This window comes from Pagrus pagrus, assembly GCF_965226575.1.
Source record: "Pagrus pagrus genome assembly, chromosome: 2".
NCBI lineage: Eukaryota > Metazoa > Chordata > Actinopteri > Spariformes > Sparidae > Pagrus > Pagrus pagrus.
The window spans coordinates 1,588,293-1,603,777 of record NC_140186.1 but is presented as its reverse complement, the minus strand read 5'-3'; the positions used below and the strand labels follow the sequence as shown (position 1 = coordinate 1,603,777).

The window sequence follows — 15,485 nt, the reverse complement described above, 5'->3', positions numbered from 1 at the left end:
GTATTCCTTCAGCTGCTGGGACGAATGTTACGTTAGCTGCTCGTAGCTAACGCTGCTGTTTAGCAGTCACCATTAATGCATCTTCAAGCCACAACAACAGTCATTTACTGGACTAGTTGATCAGATTGAAACATGTCAGGCAGTAGTTTTAGTTTCAGAGTTGCACACCTCCAACTCCTCAGTGAGGTAACCAACTCCTTGTCCCTCCTTAACGTTGTCAGGTTTCCTGTTAGCATCGGGTTTAAATCTGAATTACTGCCAAACCTTCTGCCATCATCTCGTCAGTCAACCCTCCTGACTGCTGCTACATCTCTGTAGTTGTGTTGTGTTTTCTGCTTCAAGGTTGTTTTCTTGTCTTGTTTCGTCTCCTCTCTAGAAGCAGATGTATCAGGACGTGTCCTTTGACCTGACGCAATAAACATTAAAAAAGAGCAAAACAAACCAGAAACAACACTCTACATTATTAACGGTCTTGACGTGGCCGGTGGGTGAAGCCCTGAGGACTTCTTCATCCACGTCCACTTTGACCTGCATCAGTACTGCGGCTCAGCGTTGGGTTTGTTCTGGTCAGAGGAGGTCAAACATGAACTGGGTCATCAGTCTGACTCAATCAGTCATCAGAGCGTCGCAGGGTCCGCTCATGGCTGCTGTGCTTTTAAGATGTCCTGCAAGATGTGAGCCCAACTCACGCTCCACGCCAAGTCAGATCCACGAGCGTCCGGACGAACCCCGCCGGCAACACACACAGGAAGTGGTTCACGGCCAGAGACGAGTCGCCTTACAGGCACGATCACCCAGAGACACCAGAGACACCAGAGACACCAGGACAAGCCTCAGGTTCTTCTTCACCATGATAACGACACGTCTGCAGTTTATAGTTTTATCTGATGAACCTGACTCGAGCTCTGGGACTGACAGCTGAGCAGTAATGGGTAGTTTAAAATCTCCAGCTTGATAATGGATTAGACTTGACTGAATTAAACCGGGCCTTAGGCGGAGACATGTTCTAGATAGGCGGTTCTAGTTTACTTATATATACTTTGCTAGTACTGCAAATATGAGTCTAATGACAGACGAGGACATGAGGACATCAGCCACTGTCCCGCCTCCAAAGTCTCAAAAGTCAACTTGACGAGCGTTGGAGAGTCGAGGGTCGTCGCAGAAGTCAGGCTTCAACTTCATGTCACGTCAGAAGACATATGACCTCATTAATACTGTAAATACTAAAATTCTCGGTTTGAATTTCTTCTCCTAAACTACACACTGCTCCTTTAAAACTCCACAGCGTCTTTGATTAAGAAGTATGAATAAATCTGATGAAGCATTTTGACACTCGACTGTACGACTCACGTCACCAGATACGTGTCAACATATCAGTGTTTCCTGTTAATGACCCAGACTGTAGTTGCCTGCTTCAGTCTCATTTGTCAGTTTCATGATGAACTGAAAACACGTTTCATATCTCAGATCTGTAACTGTGGAGGAAACAGAGGTTCTTCTTTACGTCTGCATGTGATGAACACGTGACCCTGGAGAAGCTGGAGGTGACACAATGTCCTCAGAGATAAAGATCTTCTGCACACTTCCCTGTTTCTTTAACTCTGTCAACATCAGCTTGTGGCTGCAGTGTGACTCGTACAGTACTGAGAGCAGCGGTGCTGGCTGCGTTCTGTCCCGGTTCATGTCGGGCTGAGGGAGAGCCTGTTCATGTCAGAGGAAACCTTGGCTGAAGGCCCGGTTCAACAAAGCCTGGCTGCAGCGCTGAGGCGTGGCTCGGGTGGCATTCGCCCCGGCAGCAGACGCCCATCTGAAAAACAAGCAGGTGTGCATGCCATTCCTTATACGGCAGCACACACACACACACACACACACACACACACACACACACACACAGACAAAAAGAAAAGAAAGAAAGAAGGAGTGAAGGAACGAGGTCGTCCTCGAGGGCCGGCCCTGACGTTGTTGTTGTTGTTGTTGTTGTTGTTGTTGTTGCACAGAGACAGGGGGGGGGGGTCAGGGCTTACATAAGACACTCTGACTTTCTGTCCTCCTCATGCATGTGCGTTCACGCTGTCGCCTCCAGCTGCATTATTCGGACACAAAGCACTGGACCGGTGCTCCTGTGGGGTCAGTGATGACGTGTCAGCTGTCTGGTATGAACGTCCACCGCACAGACGGGCCGGCGCTCCTTCAGGGAAACTTCAAACACAAGCAGCCTCTGTGGTTTAATCAGGTAACAATGTGTCCTAACCTCAAAAACTACAACACTACACAAACCACGAGCAGCTACAGACAACAGTGATGAAGACACCGAGCTGGAGACTAGACTGAACGTTTCCGGGACGAACGGAGGTCTTTGCAGGGAGCGTCCAGCACGAAAGTAAAACTGTCACTGACAAACTGAACCGAGCGCGTCTTCTCATGTCGTTACCACGGTAACATACAGTATACTGTCAGCACCAGGCCGAAGACAGCGACGTGTTAATATCTGGAGGGACGCACGTCGACGGGCGCACTCCTGATGACCCACATGTGAGGAGCTGATCTGTGCTGAAGTTGGCAGGAGGAGCGCTAGTTAGCTGTTAGCTGTTAGCTGCTAATAAACACGTATACATTCTGTATGTTTCATATCAGTCACCAGAGACACGAACAGTTAGCGCTTTACTGTTGTTTGCTCCTGTAGTGTCGCTTTGTGGGTCGTTTCTCTTTTATTTGACGAGTGAAGGATCCGTTCAGCTGTCAGACTGTGAACACCGTCAGACCAACACACTCACACAGCTGCGTCTCGCCTCCGTTACTGCCTCCGGAGTCGGATCAGAGCCGGCATGAAACTGGAGTGTGGATGGAGTCAGAGAGAGGCTGGCAAACCACCGTCTGACCTGGAGAGTAGCCGGTGGATTGGCCCGTTACTCTTAAAATAGTTTATTAGATGATTGCGTCCTGTCCATGATGTCTTTCCAAGCTGCGTCCCCGATGTAATATTGTGTCAGTCACTACTTTAATTCATTCCCTGCTGTCTTCATCAACCCTGTTGTTTATGTCAGTGTGCACAGTAAATACATGTACTGAAGTACTTTACAGTGTGGAGGTCAAAGTATTTTGAAGGCTCATACTTTTAACTATAGATGATAAAAAGGTCAAAGAAAACACATTTTAAAGGAGGGACAGTTAAGATTGTGTTTTGGGACGGTTGCAGGACGAGCGGTGGTGTGGAGGTCCGGTCAGAACGGTATCAACACACAGACGCTGATCTGAACAACCCAGAGCAGCCAGAACACCAACGTGGACCTGGACCTGGAGCTGACCGTCATCAGGCAGAACACAGAGTGTGAAATAATGAAATAATGTGTAAAACATGTGCAGAGCTGCAGAGCTGCACAAACAGGCTGTGTAGGAATGTGAACAATGTGTCAAACCCTCTGCACACACACACACACACACACACACACACACACACACGTGTGTGTTAATTAGTGAAGGGCTCAAGATAAGAGCAGCATCAGTGAACGCTCCAGCAGAGACGCTGCACATCACCTCCCTCGCTGCCTCACCCTGACAGCACGGCGTGTTCAGGAAGCTACGAGGTGCAAAACCATAATAATTCATCCTCCACGACATCTGTGATCTTATGTAACTCACAGCTTTCTCCTTTTAATTTTCGCTCTCTCGTCAAGTGTTGGCCCGCAGGACGACCTCCCTCCGCTCTGTTACCGTCCAACACTCTGTGTTATCACAATTACATCAGCTGACGCTCTCATCCACACCGACTTCCTGACAGAGGAAGTCTGGAGGCTTCAGCTCCGACGGCATCGCAGGACACGATGAGTGAGGAGATGTGATCAGCAGATACTGGCCTGTCAGCACCTTTGTGCTCCGATACACAAACTGTTTCTGAGACTATAATGCAGACAGAGATGTCGGGGTGATTTATAATCATTACATGGACAGTGAAGTTCTTCCTCTGTTGAACATCTTTGTTTGAAAACTACATTTAAGGTATTATTTTAAAAACATGGTGTGGATCAGCTGACAGATCGATATCAGAATGTTTAACTCCATAACATCCAGTGTCAGTCAGGCTGCAGTGAGGAGGTCAAAGGTCAGTGCCAATTACCACATATACACAAACCAGCCAGCTTAGCATTAGCCTGCAGCTAGCTTAGCATTAGCCTGCAGCTAGCTTAGTGCTAGCATGCAGCGTCACCTTCAGACTCTTCTCCTGTGTGATGAAGACGATCAGCTGACTGGTACTACACACGTTGGTTTATTTATTTATTTTTTTAAATCAGAGATCCTTGATTGATCGGTCTGTGAAGAGGGTTCACTCTGTTACAAAATTCAGTTTCTCAAATCTGTCCAAACTGAGTTTCTCTCTCTTGTTGTTTCCTGTTGGATCACTGAAGCTGGTTGTTGTTTATTGTTGGTGAATATTATATGAACTTCTTACACTAACCTGCAGAAAGATGCCAGGATAAAGTTGTACAATCAGTCTTTTTAAGGAAGCCTTGAAAATAATAAGTTTACATTGAAAATCAAACTGAACTGTGACACTCCTGTTTGTTTAATTAATGCTGATACAAGGAGGTCTTCTTGTTGAATGAAGAGCAAACATGATGGTGACGATGTACATTTAATTCATCAGGTCACGGCCACACCATCCTGTGTGTGTGTGTGTGTGTGTGTGTGTGTGTGTGTGTGTGTGTGTCCTCCTCTCTGCTGTGTATTTTTAGCCGCGGTCGGAGAGGAAGGAAGCGGAGCGGCAAACATCCTCCCGAGCCGGAGTGCTGGATGTGTAACCCACTCACAGAGCTCACACATGACTTCACCTCAATGTCGCATCCCAGCAGGAGGCCCAGAGACACGATCACACTGATGTTTGAGCCAATCGGCTCCGTTACAGCTTCACACACAACTTCAACTCTGAGCAGCGCATCACGTTAGTTTGGATTCAGCTGGAATAAACCAGTTAAACAAGCAAACTATAGCTCCAGGTAAGAACAGTGAGGGGAAATATTATAGAAATCGTAACATGTCAGGTGTAAAATCAAAACCACAGCAGCTGCAGGAGGTCAAACGTGTGAGAAACACATTATAATGACGTCCTGAGGAGCTGCAGAGAGGTCATGTCGGTTATAAAGTAAAAAAGTGATATTTCAGTGTTTCACTTGGCTGTTTGTTCTGCGACACGCTTCACTCAGTGTATTCATGCACCTGCATGTGTTCACCTGTGTCCCTCACTAACACTGAGCTGAGGTGTGTGAGCAGGTTCTTCCTCCTCTCTCAAAGAAACGTTGTCCACACAACACTTCTCTTTGTTTCTGGATAACAACTGGGTAATCTCTGCCATCTTGTGTGCCAGCTTCCTCCTCTTCCTCTTCCTCTTCCTGCTCCCTGCAGAGTTACCTCAGAGGAAGGGACGCCCTCAGCTTCAGACACCAGCGACTCGCCGTCGTCTGCAGCGGCTCGTTCAAGCGACGCGGCAGCAGAACAAATGGATTAACAGCTGAAATTGGTTTCTGGCCCCGGCTGACCGGCGGCCCCGTCACGCTCCGACCGTCTCCCGGCTCAGTGGGAAGGAAAATTAAAAATCAGACGGTGCTGTAGTCCTCACACAGCCGAGGACACAGAGGACGCCGCTCTGTGATTGGCTGCCACATGGAGACACCATTACCTGACAGGAAGTGCTTCCCTTTATGGACGCAGTCGTCACAGCACAGGTCGGCTGATGACTCCGACTTATGTAATAACACCGACAGAGCGGCCGGACCGCACTGAGCCGAGTCCTACAGAACATCCTGCTTGTGCCATGGGTCCAATAACAGCCCGGTCTCAGTCTGTCCTCCTCTGTGACAGTCAGCTGACTGTTTTTCTTATTATTCCTGTTATTAAATGACATTTATAAACATTTTAAATCAAATTTTACGTGCAACATTTTCTTTTATTCTATTATTATTGTGACTTTTCATTTGGTCACCATGGTCTCATCTCAGTCACTCTGCATGACGTCCTGGTTTGTTGTAAAGGAGATATATATAAATAAAGTTTGATTGACTGATTAAAGGACAACACAACGTCATACTGTTGTACTGTGTTCATATGTGGCGGACCCTGCCACCTCTCTATTCAGCTTGTTTATTCACTTCTGGGGAAAAAATCTAAATAAAAAATCTAAATAAAAAATCTAAATATTTCTGAGTTTGAACTTCTTCTCCAGAACTGTACACTGGCTCATAAAGCCCAGGTGTGTTCTGTCTGCACTGAGCTGGATCAACAGCCTCCGGACCTGGACCTGGACCTGGACCGGACCACGGGTCCTGCAGAGGCTCAGCAGACCTCATATAAACTTACAGCTGATACACCAACGCAACGTTTCGTGACTCCACTGGATCACGCACACACGGAAATGCAACGTCAATGCGCCCATAATCGGACAGCTCTCCGCTAGGAGTCCATTATCGGACACGTTCCTTCAGGACACGCAGTCTCTGGTTCGGGGGTTCGAAACCTCGCGTCACGGTCGGAACTCTGGCTGGTTCCGACTCGTTTGTTCTGGTGAACAGATGATGATGAACGACAGTTTAAGGGGCCCAGAGAAAATAAATCATGTCCGCCACTGACTGTCGTGTTCAGCCGCGTGTCCGATAATGGATGTCGGGGTCAGGGATTTTTGCGCTGCACAGGTAAACAAATAAACAACGCAGGTGATGTCATTACACACAAACAAACAAACAAAACATTAGCCTGCCAACACACACACACACACACACACACACACACACACACACACACCTCTAACAACATCACAGCTAACCTGGTTAGCAAGAGGCGCAGATCACGATCAGTCCGGACAGCATGGAGCCGAACTCCCGTCTGAATATTACACAATTCTACATCGTCTTCACTGACACCAGCACACAAACCTGACTACACAACACTCAACACCTCTGCTGGACCCACACAGGCCTCTCGTTTAGTTCGGCTTTAAATGAGCAGCTCAGCGGCCCGTTAAACAACACAACTTCACATTTCACACAGAATGTGCGTCACTGCCTGTAGCGTAAACGTTTCACACAACACACACCAACACACAGCAACACACAGCAGCGCGGCGCGCGGCAGCGTCCGTAAAAGTACAAATGTGAGCAGAGAGTGAGCTCATCTGTGGGTCGGACCGCCGCCGAACGGAAGAGCAGATGTTTTCAGTCGGAACACGTCTCATCTGGTAGCTCGTCAGGAACATGTGAAGACGTGAGGACAGATAAAACCATTAATTCGCACATTTCTCTGCGCGGTTCGGCGCATCGTTCTCAGCAATTAGGACGAAGCTTAGCTAGCGAACACAACAGTGTCCGACGATGGAGACCTCCGCTCACCTGCAGCTCGGCCCGCTCCACCTCCCACTGCGCCCGCTCCACCTCGAACCGGGCCCACTCATGCTGGAGGAAGTGTAAGATCCCCGGGATGTTGTACTGGGCTCTGGCCGCCTCTCCGCCGCCGAAGTCGCCCGTCTGCGGAGCTTTGATATTCCCACCGCCGGCCGAGCCCGAGCTGTTGTTGAAGAAGACGCCGGGGCCCGCCTGCTCGTCCATGGCCGGGCCGGGGCGGTGCGGTTCTGGTTCCGTCCGGTTCTCTCGGCCGCGTCAGTGAGGAATCCTCCGGAGGGAAACACGGTCCATCCACGGTCCTCTCTGCGGGGCAGCAGCGCTCCTGTCTGAACCAGCTGTCAGCTGAGGAGACACCGTCCAGCCCCGCACGGACCCGCACACACGACTTCCGCTGCGGGATTTCAAAATAAAACGTTAATGTTTATGCGCTGCAAAACACTGCGCGTAACAACAACAACAATAACAACAACAACAACAACAACAACAACAATAATAATAATAATAATAATAATAATAATAAACATTAACAGTGATATGAATATGTCCTAAAGTAGAGACAATTTACTGTTTTGTGAAATCTGTAATAAATTAGACTTATATAGCAGCTAGGTCTCATTTCACATGTAGGCTTGTTATTATACTATTATTATTATTATTATTTATTATTATTATTATTATTATTAATAATAATTATTTCTAATGTATTATGAGTGTTTTCTTATTTTACAAAGAGTCAACATGAATAGTTACATGTTGGTTAAAGTATCCTTTTTTTAAAGTGGCATCCAAATACTTAACGTTCATGTCTCAGCTAACTGGTTAATTAATAAATGACTGCAGTATTGACTCGGTGTATTATGAAGGTGTATTTCAAACAATAACAGGAACATTTTCTACTGATCCCACACATCTATCCTCGCAAGTTTTGTTCACTTCTGTGAAATCTCATTGTTCACTGTGAAATTATATTATTTATTATAGTATTACTACAGACTATGTGTGTATTACAAGTGCAATTATCATGTCATGTCCACCTTGGTCATGTTTGTAAGTGAAAAGTGAAGAGTGTATTTAATCTTTATTTATTTTATTAACAATTGTATTTTATTGTATCCTATTTTACCTTGTTTCAGTCTTCTTATCTGTCACTCAGTCTGTAAGCTGCTGCTGCAGGTGAGTTTCCCTGTGAGGGATCAATAAAGTCTAATCTTATCTGATATCTTCCACAGGCTAACCAAACTCTTATTTTGAAGGCAGAAGCGTTCCGTTTCCTGTATCACGTTGGCTCACAAAAAGTAACTTCACACACCTGTGAGGTGACATCAACTCCTCTCAGCCCCGCCCCCTGCCGCGCTGCTCAGGTGAGTGGCAAGAAAATGGTCCAATCGATGAAGAGCGTGCGTTACGTCACCAAACCAGTGACCCGAGATCCAAGTTCAGGTAAAAATAAAAATAAAAAATAAAAATAAAAACTAATATAAATGCAGGTTTCTTTATCGTCCATGTTTAAATAAAATGGTTAATTTAAAACAATATAACATGAACATTAATCAGTTTCTTTAAGTGTTGAGACACTAATGTTGTAATCTGAAACATTTCATCATCTAAATGTCTAAACGACTCGACCTTTGACCTTCATGTTGTTGTTCTGACATCATCACAGATGTTTCCTCGAGGTGACGGCGTCTCATGTTGAACAACCTGTTGAATTCATACTCCAGACAGCAGCATATCACCAGAGTTACTGCTAACTGCTGCTAACTGTATCCTGTTACATCCATGACTGTAGCTACTGCTAGCCTGTTAGCTCAGTTAGCCGTGCAGCTAGGTGGACACCGGGGGAATCCCAGGCATTCTAAGTACATGTCTAGGGCCTCTCCTGCAGCTTTAAGGGCCCCTGCAGCTCTCCACCCTGGGGCCCCTGCAGCTCCCTGCACGGGGCCCCTGCAGCTCTCCACCCCGGCCCTGCGGGTCTGTGTGCGGGGCGCAGTCAGTGTGACTTGGTTAAACCCGCAGATGACTCACTGTGACTGCGGCCATGTGCTAATCAGCTGATGCGCCGCAGCCGCCTCTATTTAACGCTGCTCGGTTCAGACCGCACGTCGCCGCGCGCTGCTCCACCACACACACACTCACTCTCACACAGCGGCGCACACACAACATGCCTCCGTTTGACAAGACGCAGCTGCAGAACAAACCGTTCAAACAGAGGAAGAGCTTCGGTAGGTGTCCTGCAGCTTCGCACGGAGGAGCGGCCGGTCCACAGTCTCACCACTGTCTTCTCTCTCTGCAGCTACGAGGAAGCAAGAAGCGGCGGGGATCCGGTCCAAGTTCTCCAACAAGATCCCGGTGAGTCCCAGAGAGATGAATGCTGCCTGTCAGTGAGGTGGTGTCCTCTGTCCTCACCTGTCTGTCCTCACCTGTCCCAGGTCATCATTGAGCGCTACGAGAGGGAGAAGTACCTTCCTCCTCTGGATAAGACCAAGTTCCTGGTGCCGCACGAGCTCACCATGACCCAGTTCGTCACCATCATCAGGTAGAGTTCACTTCAGTGCTGTTAACGTGCAGGAGATGGAGAGATGTGTTGGGTTGAGTAGAGATGATCGTGATTCATGTCTGAGGATCAGTTTCAGTCTGTGAAGGTCAGAACATGATGACACAGCCTCCTGAAGTCTTTATGTACCAGGCCCGCTACAAAGTATTCACTGTGAGATCACATGAGATGATCTGAAGAAGATAAACGTGTTTAACTTTAAACCCACTGAAGGAGGAGAGTCTTAATGTTACAGCGTCTCTATATTAAAGGAGCAGTTCACCTAAAAATGATCTCCTCACTCCTGCTGATGGACAGTTTGTGTTTTAACCTTTATTCAAGCTGTTTTCATCACAAGACGAGCAGACGGTCAAACATCAGTTTCACTGTGCTCGTGGCTTTTTAAAGCATCAGCCTGAGAATAAAATGTGACTGAGGAGAGCTCAGATAAGAGAAGTTAACACAACATGTCTGGAGCTTCACAGTAAAACAGAGTTGCAGCACTCTGCTAAACAACTGAAGCAGCTGGAGATGATTTAAAACAGAGAAACAACCAAATAAATAAATAAATACTCTTAAACTCTATTAAAACTTTGCTGAATTGTCTATTAGCACTTCCTGTCAGCAGTGAACCTGTGGATGTACAGATAACGATCACTGTGATACTGAAGAAAACTTAAACGATGAAGTTTCTAAGGCAGGTTCTGCACATGTGAGGAGCCACTTTTTTGATTCATGGAGTCATTTCAGAGTCCACAAAACATTTCTGGTTTCCCAGGAAACAACTGAAGCAGCTGGAGACTTGATTTAAAACATCAGATGTCTCCATACTTCTGACTTTACATCATCAGGAGATGTGTAGGATTTCTTGTCTTTCTTAATATGTAATGAGAGAGTTAAAGTTTTAATGAGAAGCGTAGCGGAGGCTGAAGTATGTGTCGGTCATCAGGCTGGTCTGGACTCTCCTCAGTCGTCTGTTTGACTTCACGTCCTGGTAAATTCCTGAGATGCTTGATGTCCCTGCTGACGCAGCAGGACAGCGTTTCAGTCGCTGTCCTCCTCGTCTCTTCGTCTCGTGGTGTTTGGATGCAGAACAGCTGATGAGACGCATCACTTCAGATGTTCTCCTTGTTATCTGCGTTAAAAGAAAAAAGTCCAGTCACATTTCATACAGAGACGTTTTAAAGTAGAAGAACCGTGAACGCATCGGGCCGGCTTTGAAGATGTCACACAGATTTTACATGGATGAACTCTGTGTGTTGGGTCGGGCCGGTTTTCTCTAAGCTATGCAGAAAGTTGTGGTTTAGTTAGTGGAGCCCGGAGCATTTAAAAATAATGTTTAAATAATACTTTAACAGTAACGTGTCCAGAACCTGACCCGGTGCCTCTGATCAGAACAGGAACAGGAGCTCGTTTTGTTCACCTCAGCACCAGAATAATGTCGATGTACAGCTTTGTCTTTAGCTTCAGTCTCATGTTGTGACGATGTCGTGTTCTGGTCCGGTTGGGTTCAGGTCTCTTGTTGAGCTCTGCAGTGGTGTCACGCCTCAGCGGTCTCTGGCTCCACAGTCTCGGTTGTTGCCACAACATGGCAGCGAAACGTCTTGTTAAAAACCTGCAGTGGTTTGACGCTGTGCTCCCGCCTGGTCACCTGGTCACCACCATCTCCTCGACCTCCAGACATGAACGTCGGGTCATAAACATCATGTGACTCGTTTATAGTTGAAGTGTTGGTGCGTGTTTGGTTCGCAGCCTGTGACACGTACAGATGTCTCCAGTCTTGATGCTCGACTTGGACCTGGAGGTTAAAGACTTGTTGACTTGATGACTTGTTGACTTGTTTGTGTTTATTGTATGTTTTCAGTCTAGTGTTTGTCGTCTGGCTGTCAGAGCTTCACTCTTTAACGTGAACAGGAGGAAACATGTTTTGATTTGAGGAAGTTAAAGATGCTTTTAGCTTCAAGGTTGATTCAGAGATACTTTCCCTCAGACGGACGGACTGCAGGTCAGACTGAAGTTTCTCTGTGACTTACATTACCTGTTGACACATCTGACTGAAACGACTTGAGACTTGGACTTGATGACTCGTCATATGTCTGCAGAATTGATCTGACTGATTAAAGACCAACGGACGGAGACGTTACAGCAGCCTGATGGTGGTCGGTACTGACTCTGGACTCTGGACTTGATTTGTGCCACAGAGACTCGTGAGTTTCTCGTCTCTAATCAGAAGAGTGAAGTGTGTCCACACTGAGGTCCGGCTGCTCTTCGGTGTTTGGTTCCTCGTGTTGGTCTCAGTCATGATTACACAGCAGAAAGTCGACAGCAGCTCAGGAGTAAAAAGAAAAGGCAGTGAGTCAGACGGCTGCTGTCCAACAGCTCCAGGATCAGTTTTAGACCACATGATGTTACATCAGAACAGATGTGAGGAGACATCTGAACGTTTCACACTCGAGACTCGAACTGTGTCGCAAATCAATACCACAAACTGACGGTACGCTGACGGTACGCTGTGAGGACTGTAGAGATGGTTTATACGCTTGGAACAAAAATATCCTCCTGCTTCAGAAAACTGTACAAGACGTGCTGACATTAGATTAATAATAAAGTAATTAAGTTTCTCCTCACTCAGATGTGCTCGTCTCTTTGAATTCACTGCAGTTTGTTTTCTGCTCGAGGAGGAAAGTTTCTGTTCACAGGTCCAACACTGAGAATGGACTTCAGTAGGAGACGGTCTGTGGACACGTTTAAAGATTTGATCTGAAAATGTTTATTTTCCTTCTGAATGTTTCTGAGAGAGAAGTTTTTCTTTTGATTGACCTCTTTTGTTTCACATCTTGCACTGTGGGACAGTGTCCATCAGCAGAAGACTAAAGTTTTAGTCTTCATGTTTTAGTCCTCATGTTTTAGTCCTCATGTTTTAGTCTTCATGTTTTAGTCTTCATGTTTTAGTCTTCATGTTTCAGTCCTCATGTTGTTGTCCTCGTGCTGTGGAGGCACTAATACTCAGCATGTTTATAATTGTGAATGGACTCTGGACTCTGCAGATGATGGTAGCTCCTCCTGCAGAGAACAATGGTGGATCCTCATGCGTGCTGCAGCAGCAGGTATGCGAGGCAGCTGACGGACGGCGTGCCGTCTGCAGGACGCCTCTCGTTAACGACTCGTGTCTCTTGTCCCGTCTCTCAGGAACAGGATGGCTCTGCTGCCCACTCAGGCCTTCTACCTGCTCATCAACAACAGCGGGCTGGCCAGCATGTCCCTCACCATGGCCCAGGTGTACAAAGACCACCAGGACGAGGACGGCTTCCTCTACATGACCTACGCCTCGCAGGAGATGTTCGGACACTGACGCGACACGCTGTAGATTTTATTCACTGTTTAACAGGCAGCCGGCCTCCATATCTGCTGTAAATAGAAAAATATCATGTATATATTGTAATATTTGTTGTGAACGTTGGTGTCGGAAGGATTTTAATAAAAGTACGTGGATCCAATAAATCTACCGTGGAGCTGAGTGGTGACTGGGTCCAGTCTGGTTCTGGAGGAGCTCTGATTGAATTCTTTGATTTGTGTTAAAAGCTTCAGTTATTTTTAGCGGTTCGTATTTTCAGCTCGCTCTTTGTCTCAACCTGAACACCACCGACTCCTCCGAACCTTCACATTATTATTATTATTATTATTATTAATATTATTAATATTATACTTCAAGTTGAACATGAAGCGGGTTGTTTGATCTGTGCTCGACCCGGTAAAACTGTCATGACTTTGATTTGGATCTGGAGACTCAAAGTGACAAAGTGTTTCTGCAAACCACAGATGAGCTGAACATTCACGTCTGTACCAACATTGAAACAGTCCGATGACCGGTGGTCTCTGGCTCGGCAGTTGTCTTGGTGACTCCAGTTTATCGCTACTAATACATCTAGAAATGCTCGGAGGTCGTCAAAAATATCTGCTTGTTTCCACGAACACAGCTGCAAAAAACCCAGTGTCTCATCTGAAATACTCAAACAAATGTCTTCAGTCTACTGCAGATTCATGGTGGGTTTCATCTGGATAAGTAGAAAGTTGTGGCAGCTGATGGAAAACAAACTGTTTATTATAGTTTGTTCAGAATAAATCAGTCTGGTGTCGGATATCTTCACCTGGTTCCTGAAGATGATCCACAGAGCTCGCTATGAGCTGGTTCATGGAGGATCTATCTTCTTCCTACAGAGTGACACCTCATCTGTGACAGTTTGTGATGTTTTGTGGTTCAGCTTCATGAGAACGTTGTTATTTATGGACATTATGGTCACAAACTCAGATAAAAGCCGGCGTGTTAATAAACCTGAATGATTCAGTTGTGTGATGGACGCGTGCTCCTCGGTCTGGACACTAGATGGCAGCAGAGATCCACCACACTGACACAGACGCTCCTCAGTAAACATCTGAGCTGCTTCACTCTTCTGTTCTGCTACTTTCTGCTTCTGCTCCATCACATCTTGTGGTTCAGGTGCTGGTTCAGAACCAGTTCGTTGAGTCTCGACTGCCAAAGAACCGGCTCCTGAGCAGAACTGGTTCCAGAGCGGAACCAACACCTCGCTGGTCTACAACAAAGAGCAGCTGAGGTCAGGGGGCGAGGTCATCGACTGGATGATGTCATACTTTATTCTTCAGATAAACAAGTCGAGTGTTTTCACAGTGTGGTACCAGTACCAGAACTTCTTCTCGGGTACAGAGGACTTCTTCCTCCACTGACTCTTCTACTCTAAGCAGTCAGTACCTCTTGTCCTTCCTGGTTGTGTCCATGAGGAGGCGCTCTCTCTCTCTCTGACTGATGAGGTCGTTACTTTGCTCTGGACCGGTTTCATTACAGACGTCGTTAGAGGAGCTGTGGTTCTGTTGTTGGAGGAGTTTGGATGATAGTCCACGCTCCATTAAATGTAATGGAGTTAGCAAGAGGGATTACATGTGCTGAACCTCCAGCAGAGGAGGAGACGATGACTGAGCCTGACTTTATATCATCAGGAGGAGACGATGGCTGAGCCTGACTTTATATCATCAGGAGGAGACGATGGCTGAGCCTGACTTTATATCATCAGGAGGAGACGATGACTGAGCCTGACTTTATATCATCAGGAGGAGACGATGGCTGAGCCTGACTTTATATCATCAGGAGACGATGACTGAGCCTGACTTTATATCATCAGGAGGAGACGATGGCTGAGCCTGACTTTATATCATCAGGAGACGATGACTGAGCCTGACTTTATATCATCAGGAGGAGACGATGGCTGAGCCTGACTTTATATCATCAGGAGGAGACGATGACTGAGCCTGACTTTATATCATCAGGAGGAGACGATGACTGAGCCTGACTTTATATCATCAGGAGGAGACGATGACTGAGCCTGACTTTATATCATCAGGAGGAGACGATGGCTGGAGCTTGGCTCGGTGGAGGTGGCCCGTCTCGTGTTGTTCCTGATGGAAACAGGCTGGATGAAGGTTGAACACAAACACAGAGCAGGTGATGAAGGTAGATGATGAAGGTGAAGGTAGATCTTTGCTGTGTTTCCAGA

The 15,485-nt window shown here is 46.6% G+C and overlaps 2 protein-coding genes across 3 annotated transcripts in view; one reads left to right on the top strand and one right to left on the bottom strand.

Moving 5' to 3' along the window:
- Window positions 1–7,770, bottom strand: part of strn (striatin, calmodulin binding protein) — a 41,496-nt gene extending 33,726 nt beyond the window's left edge. For both annotated transcript variants that reach the window (XM_084367491.1, XM_084367492.1), the window contains exon 1: window positions 7,374–7,770. In XM_084367491.1, the coding sequence (XP_084223617.1) occupies window positions 7,374–7,589 (216 nt within the window). In that variant the 5' untranslated portion in view covers window positions 7,590–7,770. The remainder of the gene's footprint in view (window positions 1–7,373) is intronic.
- A 1,632-nt stretch (window positions 7,771–9,402) lies between these two features.
- Window positions 9,403–13,467, top strand: map1lc3c (microtubule-associated protein 1 light chain 3 gamma). The gene is made up of 4 exons (XM_084368251.1): window positions 9,403–9,607; window positions 9,679–9,734; window positions 9,815–9,921; window positions 13,108–13,467. The coding sequence occupies exons 1-4, from the start codon at window positions 9,547–9,549 to the stop codon at window positions 13,268–13,270; spliced, it is 387 nt and encodes a 128-aa protein (XP_084224377.1). The 5' UTR covers window positions 9,403–9,546; the 3' UTR covers window positions 13,271–13,467.
- The last annotated feature ends 2,018 nt before the right edge of the window (window positions 13,468–15,485 follow it).

Coding starts and splice junctions, on each gene's coding strand:
- map1lc3c (XM_084368251.1), top strand. CDS start 9,547: ATGCCTCCGTTTGACAAGACGCAGCTGCAGAACAAACCGTTCAAACAG. Junction 9,608..9,678: donor CAAACAGAGGAAGAGCTTCG/GTAGGTGTCCTG, acceptor CTCTCTCTGCAG/CTACGAGGAAGCAAGAAGCG. Junction 9,735..9,814: donor AGTTCTCCAACAAGATCCCG/GTGAGTCCCAGA, acceptor CACCTGTCCCAG/GTCATCATTGAGCGCTACGA.